Here is a 19,742-nt window from a genome sequence, read left to right on the forward strand (position 1 = left end):
AAAGTGTCGTCCTGGGACCAACCCAGAGGATGTCAGCCTCCAGATTCTCCACTGGCTCTCGGATGTCCGGCATCGGCAGCAGCAGAATGAGTCTAATAGGAGGGGGCTCCGGCAGGATGGGCTTCGGGGGAATGAGTTCTCAGGGGCTGATCCAGAGAACCGCTGCCCTGGACCTGAACGCGCCTTTACCCCAAATCGACACCAGTCAGAACGTTGTCCGCCTGCAGGAGAGCCAGCAGCTCCAGGGACTCAACGACCAATTCGTTGATTTCCTTCCCAGGGTAATGCTCAGTGGGGTCCAGGCAGGTGGGTCTCTAAACTGGGTTCTCTGTGTCTTTCCTCTCTTGTCTTAACTGTCTCTCCATCTCACCCCGCCAGGTTCGGCACTTGGAACAGGTCAATACTCAGCTGAGTATCAAACTGAAACTTCTGCAGGATCAAGGCGAATACAAATCCAACATCGAGAGCATGTTCCAGTCCTACATTGAGAATCTGAGGAACCAACTGGACACGCTTCGCAAGGAGAAGGAGAGGTTCGATGCTGAACTGCTCCAAATGCAAGGGCTGGTCGAGGACTACAAGGGCAGGTCAGTGAGCTGCTGCCGGACTTGGTCCCGTATCGCTTCGGAGGCGGTTTCCTATCGGAACGAAACCAAATCCCAGCTGCAGAATGAGATCACTTTGACAAACGGCCACAATGTGAGCTGAGGGAACGGGCCGCAGCGTTGCTCTGTCGGCGCCACTGAACTGCACACGGCCGGGCTGTTACTGTCTGGGAAACACCGGCAGAGGGACTGATCCAGCTCAGAACCTGGTTTGACAGGGTCTAGTTGGTGGCGGGAGGGGGGAGGCGAAGAATAACGGAGACTGAGACAAACAGGGACTGTGATAGGGACGGGCCAGAAAGACTTGAGCCTCGGTAAAACAATCTCTTTCATTCCAGATACGAAGATGAAATCAACAAGCGCACAGAAATGGAAAATGAGTTTGTCCTGGTCAAGAAGGTGAATGTTACAAAGCCACACGCTCCAGTTCTCCGTTTGCGGGCACCTTTGATCAGTTTGATCCAAGTATTTTCTCCCTGTGCTCTTTAGGATGTCGATGACTCGTACATGAGCAAGGTGGAGCTGGAAGCGAAGCTGGAAGCCCTGACCGATGAAATTGAATTCCTGCGGACTATCTATGACGAGGTAAATATGTGCCTTGCCTCACCAGCTGTCCTTTTGCCAATCTTTTGTCCATTCAAGTCTCATGCAATGTAGCCCGAATGGTTTCCAATCACCTTCCAATCTTTCTCCCCGTGCCCTGTAGGAACTCCGGGAGCTCCAGGCCCAGATTCAGAATACATGTGTCAACGTGCAATTGGAGGGTGGGCCGAAGCTCAATGTGCAGGAGCTGTTGGACATCGCCAGGAAACAGTATGAAGCTTGTGCCCAGCAAAGCCGCGAAGATGCGGAAGTTTGGAAACGGACCAAGGTGAAGGTTCCTATTCTTTGGCCCATCTTTCTGACTCGGGCAGGAGCGTGAACTGTGGGACTAACTCGTTCTCAATATCTGTTTGCAGATGCAGGAACTGTCCATGGCGGCTGGACAAGGTGGCGATGATATCAATGCGCTGAAGGTAGAGATAAAGCAGACCACAGATCAGATCCGGAGAATGAATGCAGACATTGATAACCTGAAAAAAGAGGTACGCACAAGTCTAAAATCAAACTGAACACTGAAAAACACTTTTAAACACCTCTCTCTCTCTCTCCCTGTCTGTCTCTCCGTCTTTTCTGGCTTCTCTCCCTGTCTCACACGATCCAAAAAGCAATAATTCGTTCAGAAGCGATTGAAGGGTCGGCTGAATGCGGTCCATTTCTAATCGCCTGGGGGGCTCCCGGTTGTCTTTCCCGGTGGGAATGTGTTGCTGGTCAGTCTGCAATCCACACCGTCCCGCTTTTCCCAAATCATGGGGAGGAGGGCGAGCCTTTTGTTTTGCCAAAGTCTCGCTCGGAGCACTGGGGCTGAGCCTCAAACACTGAAGGAACTGACCAAATGAATATTGATGTTCCTCAGCGTGTGAGACTGGAGGAAGCGATCCGGGAAGCGGAGGACCGCGGTGAGATGTCTCTGAAAGAATGTAAATGTCGGATTTCGGATCTGGAAAACGCCATCCTCCAAGCTCAGCAAGAGCTTTCCGCACAATGCAAGGAATACGAACGGCTGATGAGCATCAAGCTTGCACTGGACATTGAAATTGGCACCTACATGAAACTACTGGAGACAGAAGAGACGAGGTAAGATAAGGGCTAGTTGCTAATCGCAGCCATCACATTGAGTGCTGTGCAGGCAAATTCCAGTCTGCACTTGCAGTTGACTGGTAGCTGTGATCCCTGAGAATGGAATGGGATGGAATACAGGCAGTGTGAATGTGAAGGTGGTTCTGCAATCAGTGACTGACCTCCAGGTCCCACTGAAAGGTCAGGACCCCCACTCCTCACCCTCCAATAGCTTGCTGTCACCTACTACCTGTGGCAACAGTAACGACTGGGCACTTTGCCCGAGGGCAAGGAGCCTGACTGTGCCCATTCAGAAGTGTAGCCCAGGAGATGTCAGTATCCCTGGGAGAGGGAGATACCTGAGGAAACAGAGGGAAGTCTGACTGTGATTTCCTGTCATTGTCCGCTATAATCTGAGAATATTTCCTTTCTCAACAGGATGGCAAGTGGGGTAAAAACCCTCAACATCCAGCAAGTACAGAGCCAAGGTAAGAGAATGTCTGTTCTAAGTGAAGGTCGATGATTCTTTCTCCTCAGTATCTGCCCAGCTCCATTCCAATCAGCCATCATCACTCCCCACCTCACAAACCTGATGCTTTCACCATTTGACTTTGCAAAATGGTGCCGAATCTCCACCCTTTGCCATCCTATTTAACATCCCTGATTTACATCACCACACCAGCTTTCAATGTTTAGGACTAGCTTCCATCACTCCTCCCTTCTCTCTCCCTTCTCTGTCTCCTTCTCCACAAACTAGATTTTCCGCCACCTTTTTCTCATCGTCCTGGTAGATTTCAAGGTGGAAATTGTTTCTTTGATTAAGCTCCTGCAAAACATCTTGGGCTATCGTACTTCACTAAAGATACGCTGTGAATTGTAGTCATCTTTCATGTTGCAATTGTTCTTTTAAATTGTAACACCCAGATAATACGACAAGTTTATTTTTACTCTGTCCCCTTTTCCAGGCGGTATGCAGCAGGGCATGGGCTTTGGAGGTGGATCATCTGCCTTTCAGACCTCGCTGAATTTAGGTGTGAGTAACAGATCGATGTCGAGTGGACAAACGTCATATCAAATGAAGAGCACAGGACTGAGTCAACAAGGGTTCATTTAAAACCAACAGTCTCTCAAAGCAGTTCATTGTCAGAGGTTATACATCCCCTAAGTACTGCATTTAGTGCAGTGGTTAATATGTTTGGATTCACTTCATGTCTGCTCTTCAGAACATCTTAGTTCATCTGTTCACATTTCATAGTTTTTTGACATGAAGTTAACATTGACATCTTAACCAGTGCACCAAAGAAAGTAAACTTTGTAAAGGTTTGGGTTTGTGGGAAAAGCAGTCAAGTAACTCATGCTATCTTTGTTGGTATCTTTAAAATGGGGAACTAAAGCCAGGCTTTTGCTGTTGAACTCTCTTTCGATATTATGTACAACATTGTATTGGGGATTTACTTTTTCTGTCCTACTCAATAAACGTCTAATCAGCACATCTGGATTGCTTTTTGAACAGCACATTATTAAGTTCACAAAAAGAACAATTTTCATCCTTAGTTGTGAAATTCAAGAACTATCCATTCCTATACCATTAACTTTCAAGAAATATTACGATATTTAGAAAGATGACACTGTATTTTGTACATCAACTGACAGCACAAATACATCATCACTGAAACTATTCAGTACAACATCACTGAAACCATTGTTATGGACTCGACCCGCTCCCCTCAAAATATTTGAAGAAGGTAGCCTAGACTCGAACTTGTTCTTATTATAACGGTGAATGTAAAACATCTGTTCCAGATGCAATGCGAATTGTCAAACGACTTAATGTTAAGCTGTAGTTAAAATACAATCAAAGAAAGACAAACTTAGAATGATTTAACTTGATTGGAAAACTTAATAGGATAATAGGTACAGTAACTATTACTAATTAACTGTTCAGGTATAGCAACATCCCACAAACAGCACTCCCTGGCAAATAGAAAAAATCAGACACTGATTCACGCATGCACTTCTGCAACTCAGGAGGAAGAGAAACATTAATGGGAAATTCAGAGAGAGTGGCAGCCAGGAGACATTCACTGAAGCTTCCAACTATGTTCAGGACACAATAGGTTCCGATATTACTGAAAAAAAATCGATAACCCAGATATCTGGACCTGTGAGAGCAGGACACACCTATTCAGGCTTTTCTTCAGAAAAAAAAACCTCCCAAGCTGATTACTCAAGTGATCTTCAATACTCAGCTCGAAACCTCTGCCTTCCCACCTTGCCAAAATGAAACAGAACAAAATAAATTCTTAAAATGACCACGCAGTGCACAATCACTGAAACCACTCAGTAGACACTCACGGGCACCATTTAGTACACACTCACTGACACCACAGTGCACATTCACTGGCACCACTCAGTGCACACTCACTGACACCACAGTACACATTCACTGACAACACCCAGTGCACACTCACTGACACCACTCAGTACACATTCACTGACACCACACAGTACACACTCACAGGCACCACCCAGTACACACTCACTGACACCACTCAGTACACACTCACTGACACCACCCAGTACACACTCACTGACACTACTCAGTACACACTCACTGACACCACGCAGTACACTCTCACTGACACCACTCAGTACACACTCACTGACACCACTCAGTACACAATCACCGACACCACTCAGTACACACTCACTGACACCACTCAGTGCGCACTCACTGACACTACTCAGTACACACTCACTGGCACCACTCGTACACACTCACTGACACCACTCAGTACACACTCACTCACACCACTTCGAACACAATCACTGACACCACTCAGTACACAGTCACTGACACCACTCAGTACACACTCACTGACACCATGCAGTACACACTGACTGACACCGCGCAGTACACTCTCACTGACACCACTCAGTACACACTCACTGACACCACTCAGTACACAATCACTGACACCACTCAGTACACAATCACAGAGACCACGCAGTACACAATCACTGACACCACTCAGTACACACTCACTGACACCACTCAGCACCCTCTCACTGACACCACTCAGTACACGCTCACTGACACTATTCAGTACGCACTCATGAACACCACACAGTACACAATCACTGACACCAGTCAGCACCCTCCCACTGACACCACTCAGTACACGCTCACTGACACCATTCAGTACACACTCACGAACACCACACAGTACACAATCACTGACACCAGTCAGCACCTTCTCACTGACACCACTCAGTACACACTCACTGACACCATTCAGTACACACTCACTGACACCATTCAGTACACTCTCACTGACACCACTCAGTACACACTCACTGACACCATTCAGTCCATGCTGGCTGACACCATGCAGTACACACTCACTGACACCACTCAGTACACACTCACTGACACCACCCAGTACACACTCACAGACAGTACTCAGTACACACTCACTGACACCACGCAGTACACTCTCACTGACACCACTCAGTATACACTCACTGACACTATGCAGTACACAATCACCGACACCACTCAGTACACACTCACTGACACCACTCAGTGCGCACTCACTGACACTACTCAGTACACACTCACTGGCACCACTCAGTACACACTCACTCACACCACTCAGTACACACTCACTCACACCACTTAGTACACAATCACTGAAACCACTCAGTACACAGTCACTGACACCACTCAGTACACAATCACTGACACCATTCAGTACACACTCACTGACACCATTCAGTACATGCTGGCTGACACCATGCAGTACACTCTCACTGACACCACTCAGTACACACTCACTGACACCACCCAGTACACACTCACAGACAGTACTCAGTACACACTCACTGACACCACGCAGTACACTCTCACTGACACCACTCAGTATACACTCACTGACACTATGCAGTACACAATCACCGACACCACTCAGTACACACTCACTGACACCACTCAGTGCGCACTCACTGACACTACTCAGTACACACTCACTGGCACCACTCAGTACACACTCACTCACACCACTCAGTACACACTCACTGGCACCACTCAGTACACACTCACTGACACCACTCAGTACACACTCACTCACACCACTTCGTACACAATCACTGACACCACTCAGTACACACTCACTGACACCACTCAGTACACACTCACTGACACCATGCAGTACACACTGACTGACACCACGCAGTACACTCTCACTGACACCACTCAGTACACACTCACTGACACCATTCAGTACACAATCACTGAAACCACTCAGTACGCATTCACTAATCAGTGCACCATCACTGACGGTACTTAAAATATCAATATTGAAAGTACTTGGGCGTCAGTTAGCTCAGTCGATTGGGCACTTAGTTTGTGATGTGGACTGATGTCAACAACACGCATCGACTACTCGCACTGGCTGCAGTTACAATGAAGATGCTGTCTTCTCAAGCCTTGCCTGGGGCTTGGTGACCCTGTGGTTAAGCTGACAGCCAGCTTTTTCTCGGATGAATCAGGGGGCTATGACTTTTACATGGTACTGTTACCATGCGAAATGTGCGACAAGGAGGAAAGGCAAAAGGGCAGATCAGGACCATGTCCCAGACATGTTCTCGATCAAATCTCTGATGCTGACGGGCTCCACTGTAGGTAGGTCACCTCCATCCCAACTGTGTAAACACGGACTGCAGTGAGACCTAGTTTGAGGGGAAGAATGTAGAATATCTTTTGAGCGCACATTGGGTCAGATTTGAAATGACATATTCAATGTTTACAATTCTCTGTTGGTGCGAGTCTCTGTCGCGGCAGAAAAGGAAACTGTTTGCTGCTGAAAACAGCCAAGGCAGACAGTTAGGAGGCTGGAAGAACACAGCAAGCCAGACAGCATCAGGAGGTGGAGAAGACAACATTTCGGGTGTAAGCCTTCTTCAGGGGTGGGCCTGAGGGTCAGGGGAGCTGCAGATAAAGAGGGGGCTGTGGAGGAGGGTTTGGGTGGAGTGAGGAACAGAGTGGTGAGGTCAGGATAGGTGAAGACAGGTAGAGGGTATGCCCTGATTGGTCAATGGGAGGAATGAGTCCGGTTGGTAGCTGAAAGGAAAGGTCGGTTAGAGGACTGGAAGGAAGTGCGAGGGGCTGGGAACGGAGTCGGGGGATGGGGAGGGAGGTTATTTGAAATTGAGGAACTTAATGTTGAGTCCTCCAGGCTGTAGGCTACCAACTGGGTTCATTCCTCCCATTGATCAATCAGGCCGTACCCTCTACCTGTGTTCACCTATCACTGCCTCACCACTCAGCCCCTCTCTCCACCCAAACCTTCCCCCAAACACCCCCACCCCTTTACCTGCAGCTCCCATTATCCCCACCCTCAGTCCTGAGGGAGGGTGAGACCCAAAACATTCATTTCTCCACCTCCCGATGCTGCCTGGCTTGGTGTCCACTTCCAGCCTCCTGCTTGTCCACCTTGGGTTCCAGCATCTGCAGTACTTTTGTCTCTACCTGAAAGCACCCATCCTTATCCCGACATGATATTGAATGGTGTGCAGTGAGGAACTGCTGCATCATATACAGGCAATAGGGAAATCGCTGCTGCATGCCACTTTGGCAGCTCTGCTGCTTCTCTCCTGCTACACTGACGTTGCTTTTACATCATGGGGTGTTTTAGGGCTCACTTCTCATCGGTCATGAAATGGTCAAGAGTGCTTGTGGTAAGTCGTTGGGCTGCACCCAGTGGGCAAATGCCCAGGGTCACAATGTAAGGTGAGGTTACAGTTGCATGACACCTTCAATGTCTGGGTGTGTGTGTGCAATGCTTTGGACAGTCACACATGGCCTGGACACAGAGAAATCTCCCTCACAGCACAATGTACTTACTCCAACTACATTGGCCCTGGCCACAACCATTTTCATTTCCATTGAGCACTTGTGGTTTTCAGGAGAGTGGAAGCTCTTTGGGCCGTGAGTTCTGTGAGTCGATCTGAGTCTTCATCTGCACACTGAGCCTGCTAGCATCAAGCCCATCTGGTCAACATGCCAGCAGTGGTATGTAGCTGGGGGTGAGGGTAATGGGAGCTGCAGGTCAAGGGGAGGGTCTGTGTGGTGGAGGGTTTGGGTGGAGAGAGTGGGGCAGTAGTGAGGCAGTGATAGTTGAACACAGGTAGAGGGTACGGTATGATTGGTCAATGGGAGGAATGAAGCCAGTTGGTAGGTGACAGCTTCGAGGGTACTTTCTTTGGAAGTCAGCCTGTTGCTCACCATCGATAATTCGACCTGAGCCCTTTCGTGGTCTATCTCCGCCCCACTTACACCGTGAGCTGTCCCACATTACCTTTTCACTTTTCTTCTGTTTGCACTCACCATGATTATGTTCCTGAGCCTTTTTCCTGCAGCACTGGACCCTGGATACCCGCACCCACCCTTGACTGTCTGTAGATGGACACCTCACATTGACCATGGTGCACCACTTCAGCAACGTTGCTGGGTAGCCCCGAACAATGAGTAACCAGCATCGTGACTGATACTGTACAACTCTGCTCCTGTGTTCCTGTCTCTCACTGGATTGATGGCAATGGATTCACATGGCTGACCATGGCCAACTCTCCAGGCTGCAGTAGTATGGTCAACCAAACCGTGACCACTCTGAGCAGCTCAGACCTTGCCCAAGCCCCTGTGCTGATATCAGAGACTGCCCAGAACTTGCCAAATTCCAAAGGTGATCTTATTTTAGCCAGATTACACACCTTCCAATTAGACAATTTTGTTCTTGGGAAAGTGCTTGTCTTGAATCACACTGGTAGCCAGGAAGTCCCACAGGCTTCATTACATCTTATTTATTTATTTTTATTGTAAATAATAAGCCCTACTGTTCCCAATAAACTCCTGCCCACTGTGAAGCGAGGTACTCTAACATTGTTGAAGCCTTACAACTGCTGACACATTGAGAGTTATAGAGCTTCATCGAGTCGTGCAGCGCGGAGACAGGCCATTTGGCCCAAACTGATCCATGCTGACCAAAATGCGCATGCACTCTTACCCCATTTCCCTGCACTTGGCCCATATCCTTCTAATCCTTTCCTATTCATGTATTTGTCCAAATGCCTTTTAAATGTTGTTAATGTACCTGCCTCCAGCACTTCCGCTGGCAGCTCATGCCAGGTGAGAGAAACTGAGGACTGCAGATGCTGGAGATCACAGTCACAAAGTGTGGTGCTGGAAAAGCACAGCCTGTCAGGCAGCATCCGAGGAACAGGCGAGTCCTAGCTTGTCCACCTCTCCCTATAAATCAGATTGCCGAGTTCTGGCAACATCCTTGTAAATTCTTCTGCACTCTTTAAAGTTTAATAACATCCTTTCTATAGCAAGGTGACCAAACCTGAACATAATACTCCAAGTGTGTCCTCACCGACGTCCTGTACAACTGCAACTTAACCTCCTGACTTCTACACTCAAAGCCATGTCTGATGAAGACCGGTGTACCAAAGACCTTCTTCACTGACCTGTCTGCCTGTGACTCCAAAGAGGATTGATAGAGCGGTGGATGTGATCTCTATGTACTCCAATATGGCGCTCGATAAGGTTCCCCATGGGAGACTGGTCAGCAAGGTTAGATCTCATGAAATACAGGGAGAACTAGCCATTTGGATACAGAACTGGCTCAAACGTAGTAGTTAGAGGGTGGTGGTGGAAGGTTGCTTTTCATACTGGAGGCCTGTGACCAGTGGAGTGCCACAAAGATCAGTGCTGGGTCCACTACATTTTGTCATTTATAGCAATGATTTGGATGTTAACACTGGTGTTATAGTTAGTAAGTTTGCAGATGACACCAAAATTGGAGGTGCAGTGGACAGTGAAGAAGGTTATCTCGGAGCACAATGGGATCTTGATCAGATGGGCCAATGGGCTGAGGAGTGGCAGATGGAGATTAATTCAGATAAATGCGAGTGCTGCATTTTGGAAAGCAAATCAGAGCAGGACTTATACACTTAATGGTAAGGTCCTGGGGAGAGTAGCTGAGCAAAGAGACCTTGGAGTACAGGTTCATAGCTCCTTGAAATTAGAGTCACAGGTAGATAGGATAGTGAAGGAGGCGTTTGGTATGCTTTCCTTTATTGGTCAGAGTATTGAGTACAGGAGTTGGGAGATCATGTTGCAGCTGCGCAGGACTGTGGTTAGGCCATTGTTGGAATACTGTGTCCAATTCTGGTCTCCTCCTATCGGAAAGATGTTGTGAAACTTGAACGGCTTCAGAAAAGAAGGATGTTGCCAGGGTTGGAGAGTTTGAGCTATAGGGAGAGGCTGAACAGGCTGAGGCAGCTTTTTCATGCAGAGGATTGTGCGTGTATGGAACGAGCTGCCACAGGAAGTGGTCGAGGCTGGTATAATTACAGCATTTAAAAGGTATCTGGATGGGTATATGAATAGGAAGGGTTCACAGGGATATGGGCCAAGTGCTGGCAAATGGGCCCAGATGAGGTTAGGATATCTGGCCGGCATGGCCGAGTTGGACCGAAGGGTCTGTTTCCGTGCTGTACATCTCTATGAGTCTACGTCTCCACTTTCAGAGAACCATGCAGCTGAACTCCAAGGTCCCTCTTTTCCACTACACTCCTTAAGGCCCCAGCATTCAGCACGAAACTCCTACCTTGATCTGACTTTCCAAGATGCAAGACTCACACTTATCTGCATTAACCTGGGCCCACTTCCCCAGCTGATCAAGGTCCTGCTGCAATTTCTGATAACCTTCCTCAGTGTCCACCATCCCGCCTATTTTAGTCTCATCTGCAAAATCGTACTTCTTGTATTTAAAAAGCTGTGAGCAAAATACTCAACAATGAATCACTTACCCATTTCACTGCAATGTCACTTTTTATTTTACTCAGGCTGCATGGGGGATTGGCGGTGGGGAGAGGGAGCGTGAAACGTTTCACAGCGCACAATTACCACGGCCTCTCTGTTCCCTCTCATGCACTTTGCACTGCTCATTCTCATAGAGGCTGACCAAGTCAGACAAAAAGCAACACCTCACCCCTCAATAAACTCCGTTATTCACCAAACTCCTCGGTTCAGATTCTGTTGCAAGCTGCACTCAGCGACCAAGTGCGCTCCAATCTCATTGATTGATAAAAACGGCGAGTTCGTTCATTTCCGGCTGGCAGACTGACACTTCCTTGGTGGCCTGCAGAGGTAGAAGACTCACAAGTGACTCACTAAAGATAGAAACTGTACTGAAAGGTTCAGACTTTATTCTACTTGAACGGGTCATTGGGAGGCAGAGGAGAGGAGCACAGGTTTAAACATGAAAAGAGGAAGAAAAGATTGAATGCTGGGCTGCTCTCCTTTTCCCGACCTTCCTGTGAAATCGGGACCCAAATTGCATGATACAGAATGGGTTTCCACTTCGTGCATGTGATTTCCTGGACAGCGCTGGAGCAGATTGGGATGAACTTTCCAGAACATTTCTTCCCGAGTATGTCATGCAATTCTTCTGACAAAGTTACTTTGGCAGAAGGTGAAATTCCAAAGGGACAGGGTGCTAGTTGGCGAGATGGCTACTGTGTGCTGCCAAGTAATAGCAACAGCACAACTTCATTTGGGCTGGGGGTGGGTTTGCACCTGTCTACTCATCCTGCCCCTGACAATGTAAGCCAGTGGCAAACCACCACTGACTCACTGTCAAGAAAATGGTTCAGGATGAGACATCAGCAGACCACGAGTGAAGGACCCAGTTTTGGGCTGGGCACTGATGACGGAATGAAATTTGGAGAAGAAGGAATAGGAAGGATTCCTTCTATGAATTCCCCCCATGAACAATAGGTCACTATCATCCCTGACTCCTGCACTGCCATTCTCCTGGATAACACCATTGTCTAGAAATGTAAATAGATCACCCAGAAATACATTCCGACCTGGGGTGTCTGAAGCACTACAAGGGAGTAGCTCAGCACCCAGTAACTGCTGGCCTTGCTGGTGATTCCGTTCCCTCGTGAATGAATCACCAAAAATGGAGGCTTTTGTTTTCCTTTGAACCCTTTCGAAAGTATTGGTTCCCCAAATCTATCAATCGAGCTTCTAGCAGACATTGTGACGCAACTCTAGAGCAAGTGAGACTGGCTCAGAGGTAGGGACATTACCACTGAACTGCAACGTTTACAATTGATGCTGGTTGGGGAACAATGGGCGCTGGAAGCTCTCGTCAATTCGCCCATTTGACCAGTTGGTGGAGCCTCTAGAACACAATCCTCAGGAACTGTGTGTCTGTGGAAAGAGGATTCTTCCAAACGCCTGTCACACTCTGCTCTCTCTGCATCCTGTCAACCCGAACAAGCACCAAAACAGCTCAGTCCTCGAACTTTGTCAGCAAGGCTCACCTTCAACTTCAATTCATAATTTCAACATCAGAAATCCGCTCAAGGAGGCAACTTTTTAAGCAATAAAGACACATTTGTCGCGAAAAGGCAGCCTCTGGTTGGGCGGATCAACTTGCAAATGTTCAAAGCGGGCGGAGGTGGAGGGATGCACAGAGTCTCTGAGGGTTGGAGGGAGCCCAGACAGGGAGAGGCCAAAGTGGGTATTGGGTCAGAAGGAGTGTCATAACATGGAGAGGAGTGCGAGCCCCCCCTTGGATCTGGGTGGTCCCGGGCATTGAGTGAACACGGACTGTTGGATGTGGGCAATGGGGGGCGGGGGGAGAATGGGTGACCGTTCAGGAGGGGACTGGGCTAGCAGCACACACTGCCCAGTTGAGGAAAGGCCTGAGACAGCTGATGACACAGAGTGGGCGTCGTGTCTGGGAGGAGAGAGAGAGAGAGGGGCTGGGCTCCCCACAAGCGGACCCGTTCCCCCTCCCCCTTCCCAGCCCCGGGGGCACAGGGTGGCGGCTTGTTCCTTCCCTCTGTCGGCTGCTCCATTGTGGGCGGCTCCTTGTCAGCTGTCAGTCCCTTGGCCAGCCCCCTCACACATCCACTGGGACATAAAAGCAGCCGAGTCAGCCCTCAGCCCTACCGAGCTGTTCAGTTTCGGAGTGTGCTCTCTCTCTCTCTCTGTCTCTCTCTCTCTCTCTGAGTGTGGGTCTCTGTTTCTGTCCACCCCCTGAACAACCTCGAAATGACATCGCAAACCATCATCACCACCAGCAGCAGCAGCAGGAAGAGCGGAGGGATAGGAACTAGAGGGAGCATGCATGGATCCGGGTTTTCCGCCGGCTTCAATCGGTTGGGAGGCGGAGGGAGTTTTCAGACATCCCGGCGCGCCCAAAGTGTCGTCCTGGGACCAACCCAGAGGATGTCAGCCTCCAGATTCTCCACTGGCTCTCGGATGTCCGGCATCGGCAGCAGCAGAATGAGTCTAATAGGAGGGGGCTCCGGCAGGATGGGCTTCGGGGGAATGAGTTCTCAGGGGCTGATCCAGAGAACCGCTGCCCTGGACCTGAACGCGCCTTTACCCCAAATCGACACCAGTCAGAACGTTATCCGCCTGCAGGAGAGCCAGCAGCTCCAGGGACTCAACGACCAATTCGTTGATTTCCTTCCCAGGGTAATGCTCAGTGGGGTCCAGGCAGGTGGGTCTCTAAACTGGGTTCTCTGTGTCTTTCCTCTCTTGTCTTAACTGTCTCTCCATCTCACCCCGCCAGGTTCGGCACTTGGAACAGGTCAATACTCAGCTGAGTATCAAACTGAAACTTCTGCAGGATCAAGGCGAATACAAATCCAACATCGAGAGCATGTTCCAGTCCTACATTGAGAATCTGAGGAACCAACTGGACACGCTTCGCAAGGAGAAGGAGAGGTTCGATGCTGAACTGCTCCAAATGCAAGGGCTGGTCGAGGACTACAAGGGCAGGTCAGTGAGCTGCTGCCGGACTTGGTCCCGTATCGCTTCGGAGGCGGTTTCCTATCGGAACGAAACCAAATCCCAGCTGCAGAATGAGATCACTTTGACAAACGGCCACAATGTGAGCTGAGGGAACGGGCCGCAGCGTTGCTCTGTCGGCGCCACTGAACTGCACACGGCCGGGCTGTTACTGTCTGGGAAACACCGGCAGAGGGACTGATCCAGCTCAGAACCTGGTTTGACAGGGTCTAGTTGGTGGCGGGAGGGGGGAGGCGAAGAATAACGGAGACTGAGACAAACAGGGACTGTGATAGGGACGGGCCAGAAAGACTTGAGCCTCGGTAAAACAATCTCTTTCATTCCAGATACGAAGATGAAATCAACAAGCGCACAGAAATGGAAAATGAGTTTGTCCTGGTCAAGAAGGTGAATGTTACAAAGCCACACGCTCCAGTTCTCCGTTTGCGGGCACCTTTGATCAGTTTGATCCAAGTATTTTCTCCCTGTGCTCTTTAGGATGTCGATGACTCGTACATGAGCAAGGTGGAGCTGGAAGCGAAGCTGGAAGCCCTGACCGATGAAATTGAATTCCTGCGGACTATCTATGACGAGGTAAATATGTGCCTTGCCTCACCAGCTGTCCTTTTGCCAATCTTTTGTCCATTCAAGTCTCATGCAATGTAGCCCGAATGGTTTCCAATCACCTTCCAATCTTTCTCCCCGTGCCCTGTAGGAACTCCGGGAGCTCCAGGCCCAGATTCAGAATACATGTGTCAACGTGCAATTGGAGGGTGGGCCGAAGCTCAATGTGCAGGAGCTGTTGGACATCGCCAGGAAACAGTATGAAGCTTGTGCCCAGCAAAGCCGCGAAGATGCGGAAGTTTGGAAACGGACCAAGGTGAAGGTTCCTATTCTTTGGCCCATCTTTCTGACTCGGGCAGGAGCGTGAACTGTGGGACTAACTCGTTCTCAATATCTGTTTGCAGATGCAGGAACTGTCCATGGCGGCTGGACAAGGTGGCGATGATATCAATGCGCTGAAGGTAGAGATAAAGCAGACAACAGATCAGATCCGGAGAATGAATGCAGACATTGATAACCTGAAAAAAGAGGTACGCACAAGTCTAAAATCAAACTGAACACTGAAAAACACTTTTAAACACCTCTCTCTCTCTCTCTCTCCCTGTCTGTCTCTCCGTCTTTTCTGGCTTCTCTCCCTGTCTCACACGATCCAAAAAGCAATAATTCGTTCAGAAGCGATTGAAGGGTCGGCTGAATGCGGTCCATTTCTAACCGCCTGGGGGGCTCCCTGTTGTCTTTCCCGATGGGAATGTGTTGCTGGTCAGTCTGCAATCCACACCGTCCCGTTTTTCCCAAATCATGGGGAGGAGGGTGAGCCTTTTTTTTTTGCCAAAGTCTCGCTCGGAGCACTGGGGCTGAGCCTCAAACACTGAAGGAACTGACCAAATGAATATTGATGTTCCTCAGCGTGTGAGACTGGAGGAAGCGATCCGGGAAGCGGAGGACCGCGGTGAGATGTCTCTGAAAGAATGTAAATGTCGGATTTCGGATCTGGAAAACGCCCTCCTCCAAGCTCAGCAAGAGCTTTCCGCACAATGCAAGGAATACGAACGGCTGATGAGCATCAAGCTTGCACTGGACATTGAAATTGGCACCTACATGAAACTACTGGAGACAGAAGAGACGAGGTAAGATAAGGGCTAGTTGCTAATCGCAGCCATCACATTGAGTGCTGTGCAGGCAAATTCCAGTCTGCACTTGCAGTTGACTGGTAGCTGTGATCCCTGAGAATGGAATGGGATGGAATACAGGCAGTGTGAATGTGAAGGTGGTTCTGTAATCAGTGACTGACCTCCAGGTCCCACTGAAAGGTCAGGACCCCCACTCCTCACCCTCCATTAGCTTGCTGTCACCTACTACCTGTGGCAACAGGAACGACTGGGCACTTTGCCCGAGGGCAAGGAGCCTGACTGTGCCCATTCAGAAGTGTAGCCCTGGAGATGTCAGTGTCCCTGGGAGAGGGAGATACCTGAGGAAACAGAGGGAAGTCTGACTGTGATTTCATGTCATTGTCCGCTATAATCTGAGAATGTTTCCTTTCTCAACAGGATGGCAACTGGGGTAAAAACCCTCAACATCCAGCAAGTACAGAGCCAAGGTAAGAGAATTGCCCTTTCCTCCTTTGATCAAATAATTTCTGGGGAAGAGCTTAAAATCTAATTGAAAACTGGGAAATTCTGGAACAGATGCTGGAAGCTCATCATAAATGGAAATGCAAATAGATAAATTGTCCTTTTCGAATTTGACCTTTGTCACTTTGTGTACGTTTGCTGAAGAGGCATTAAAGGTACACCCAAACTCATAATCAAGCTTTCTCCATTCACAAAGCCTGCTAGTTTAGCTGTGTGTTTCCACAATGTTCTTTTAAAACAATAGTTTATTTTACTTGTCAATACTGATTCTATGGTAAGTCACAAGATAAATCATTATTTAATATTTATACATGTATCAATTTCTATTGATAGTTCTTCAATTTGATTAACTGTAATAACTAATGTAGATGTTTAAAAGCTATTTTCTGAAGATGATCAGTTTTGACACCAGAGTAAACGGTTATGTATTGACGAGTGTTTCCTTTTGCTTTCAGGTGATTTTTCATCATTTGGTGTAACGTCATCTGGAATTTCTCCATTTGTGAGTGCTAATGCATATGAAACCTCCATGACCTCTTCATCAAGCTTGAAAGCTCCTCTGTTTGTGAAGAAAACTGAGGTGGTGGATGGAATGACAGTTTCTTCATCTGTAACTCCCTTGATCTAGCAGGGAGGAAAACATTCTATCCAGTATTTGTCTCACGTCTCAATACAAATAATTTTCATCTGTCATCCAAGCCTTTGATTTCAATTCTGATAATCCTAGTTTTGCATGTTTGGGGTATCTTCTTAAAATACTAACACTGGTGAACTTCCAAATCCACAGTCCTTTTCAGCCTTCAGGCCTTTGTCAGTGATGAATTTGCCCCAATCTATTCACCTTCACAAACCATATTGATCAATCTGCCATGTACTTACAGCAAGTTATTTATAACTGTGACATGCGATATCAGTTGCAGTTTCTCAGATTATTTTTGGTTACTTTACCCATTGCCTGACATTATAAGTTTTGCATCATGAAAAATCACGTGTGTGCGCACAATTTGGAATTAACTGGTGGGAATGGCTCACTAATTCTTTGTTGTCACTGACTAAAGTCTTGAAAGGTATCCAACTTCTAAAAGGCTCATCGTTGGGTTTAACAGGAAACAATTATTGGGTTCGTTAAGAAAGACACCAATGTTTTCTGTTCAGAACTGTTTCGTGTTGTGTAACTTCTTGTACCAGATAATTTTCTTTTCATCACAGTCTGTGACATACTGAATAAATTTGTTTTCTGCAATTCAAAATTGTTCTTTCATTGTGTTCCGCATATTGACATCCTTATCTATTGCATAGAACATAGAATCCCTACAGGATGGAAGCAGGCCATTCAGCTCATCCAGTACACACTGATCTTACTTTTTGTTTCAACATTTCCAACACTGTTGCTCTGTTCAAAGATGGAGAGTAAAGGTGTTGAGGCTTTCTCTAAGTCCCTTAAGTGTAAAACATCAATATTCTCCAGACATCCAAAGGCACCAGTGACATTGCCAGTTTACAATCGCCAGAAAAACAATCTAATTTTCTCTTTTCCAGGCAGGTCAAAGAGTGCAAGGCATGAAAAAGAAGTCCTGGCTTGTCCTGATGATGATAATCACCATATTTTTACATTTTTGGCACTTCATTGAGTTTCAAAAAATTCCCAGTCATTTCTGTTTAGATATATATTAAAAAAAACTTATTCGTGAGTTCTTTTTCCGTTGTCTAATACCTAGTCTTACAACATTGCACTTAATCAATTCTGTCAAAGCAAGACAAAAGCAATTCAGAACTCAAATGTTATGGAACATAGAAATCAAAATAAGGAATGAAGCTCTAAAATGATTATAAAAATAAATAAATCAGATATTGAATTCTCAAACTTAATTTCAAGCGAGTTACATACATAGGATATGTAAATCTACTCAATTATTACACTACAGTTAGATAGCATTTCTCAATAGCAATCCCAGTAGTTTATTTTTATCAACATAAAAAAACAAATATGTGTTATTCTTTCCTTAGTTGAAATGTTCAAGTGGGTTTCAATTTGTTTCACTAAATTATTTCAACCTAGCTGGAAGATGAATGGGAATTATTGAGGCTCCTCCCTGTTCGCTGCTACCGTTATCAAACACACTCGTCATCACACTTAATTCCAGCCATAGGTAAAACAAGTTATCCAATAGCAAGGGCCGTCATTTTAATGACTCATATAAAAGATGGCACCTATGACAGTGCAGCATTCCCTCAGAGTATGTGCCTGATGCTCTGAACCTGTTATCCGCTGACTCAAATTTGGGAGTGGATCCATCGAGCTTACTGTTGCATATAACATTCTGTGCAGGGGCTTTTCTATTTTGTTTTCTTTTTTTTTACAGAGTCAGTGCCCTAAACTGAGGAAACTCTAAATCTCCTGGTTATATATATATTTTTTTCCTTTTTTCTGTTTTTTACCCTACACTACTGCCTAACTGCAGTAGTGCTTATATTTTCCCCAGCACCCATGTTGTGTGTGTGCAGATGTGAGACTCAATGAAAGGCAACAGGTCTATAAATCTTTATTCAATTTCCACCAACAGGAAGAAAGGAAACACCCGACTGGCCAGTGACAAGCAGTGCCCTTCACATCAAAGGGCAATGCTGTGTGATCAAACAATGAATGTGAGGGCAGGGATTAAATCAAAATAGAGTTGGAGGGGGAAATAATACACTCCACTCCCTGCGGTGCCCACCTCTCCCTGACAACTCAAGTATGTTGGTGGACACCGCATGCTCCTTCTCTGACAAAACTGCAGAAGAGGGGCAGGCAATCACCCATAATGACCCCCTCCACGGCCCGCTGCCTGGACCTGTTTATGGCCAGTTTGGCCAGGGCAGAGGCTTTTCTATTTGTAACTGTGTCAGTAGGTCTCAATATGGCACATGCTCGTTAGCCAGCTTTTGTCTCAGAACCTGGACATTCTACATGCTGTTACGTCCATTTCTGCCATTTAGGTATATGTGCTGATAGAAAATCAATTAGTAAAATCAGATTTTGTGGTTCAGTGAGGTCCACACATCTGACAATACATATCTGCTTAGCAATAAAGAAGATGGAAATAACTATGTTCATTTTGAAATCCGAGAATAACCAGTTTATTTTCTCCCCCCAGACCCATGTCGTGTGTGTGCAGGTGTCAGACACAGTGAAGAACAGCAAGTGCATAAATCTTTATTTATATTCCACTACCAGGAAGAAAGGAAACACTTGAGTGGTCAGTGACAAGCAGTACCCGTCTCAACAAAGGGCGTGATCAAAAAGTGAATGGGAGGGCAGGGATTAGAATAACCAGTTTATTATTTTTCTTTTTCCCTTACCCCCACACTACCGCCTAACTCATATTTTCCCCAGTACCCATGTTGTGTGTGTGCAGGTGTGAG

At 47.2% G+C, this 19,742-nt stretch overlaps 1 protein-coding gene across 1 annotated transcript; it reads left to right on the forward strand.

Moving 5' to 3' along the window:
• Nucleotides 1–468: 468 nt before the first annotated feature.
• LOC122543301 (keratin, type II cytoskeletal 8-like) lies at nucleotides 469–17,587 on the forward strand. The gene is given in 16 exon segments (XM_087985498.1): nucleotides 469–587; nucleotides 944–1,004; nucleotides 1,095–1,190; nucleotides 1,312–1,476; nucleotides 1,565–1,690; nucleotides 2,062–2,282; nucleotides 2,703–2,752; nucleotides 13,151–13,827; nucleotides 13,925–14,133; nucleotides 14,490–14,550; nucleotides 14,641–14,736; nucleotides 14,858–15,022; nucleotides 15,111–15,236; nucleotides 15,613–15,833; nucleotides 16,254–16,303; nucleotides 16,793–17,587. Coding segments are annotated over 16 exon segments (2,616 nt in total). The 3' UTR covers nucleotides 16,966–17,587.
• Nucleotides 17,588–19,742: the final 2,155 nt, after the last annotated feature.

Source organism: Chiloscyllium plagiosum, unplaced genomic scaffold (genome assembly GCF_037043375.1).
Source record: "Chiloscyllium plagiosum isolate Xiang-an unplaced genomic scaffold, Cpla_swu_hap1 HiC_scaffold_53X, whole genome shotgun sequence".
Classification (NCBI taxonomy): domain Eukaryota; kingdom Metazoa; phylum Chordata; class Chondrichthyes; order Orectolobiformes; family Hemiscylliidae; genus Chiloscyllium; species Chiloscyllium plagiosum.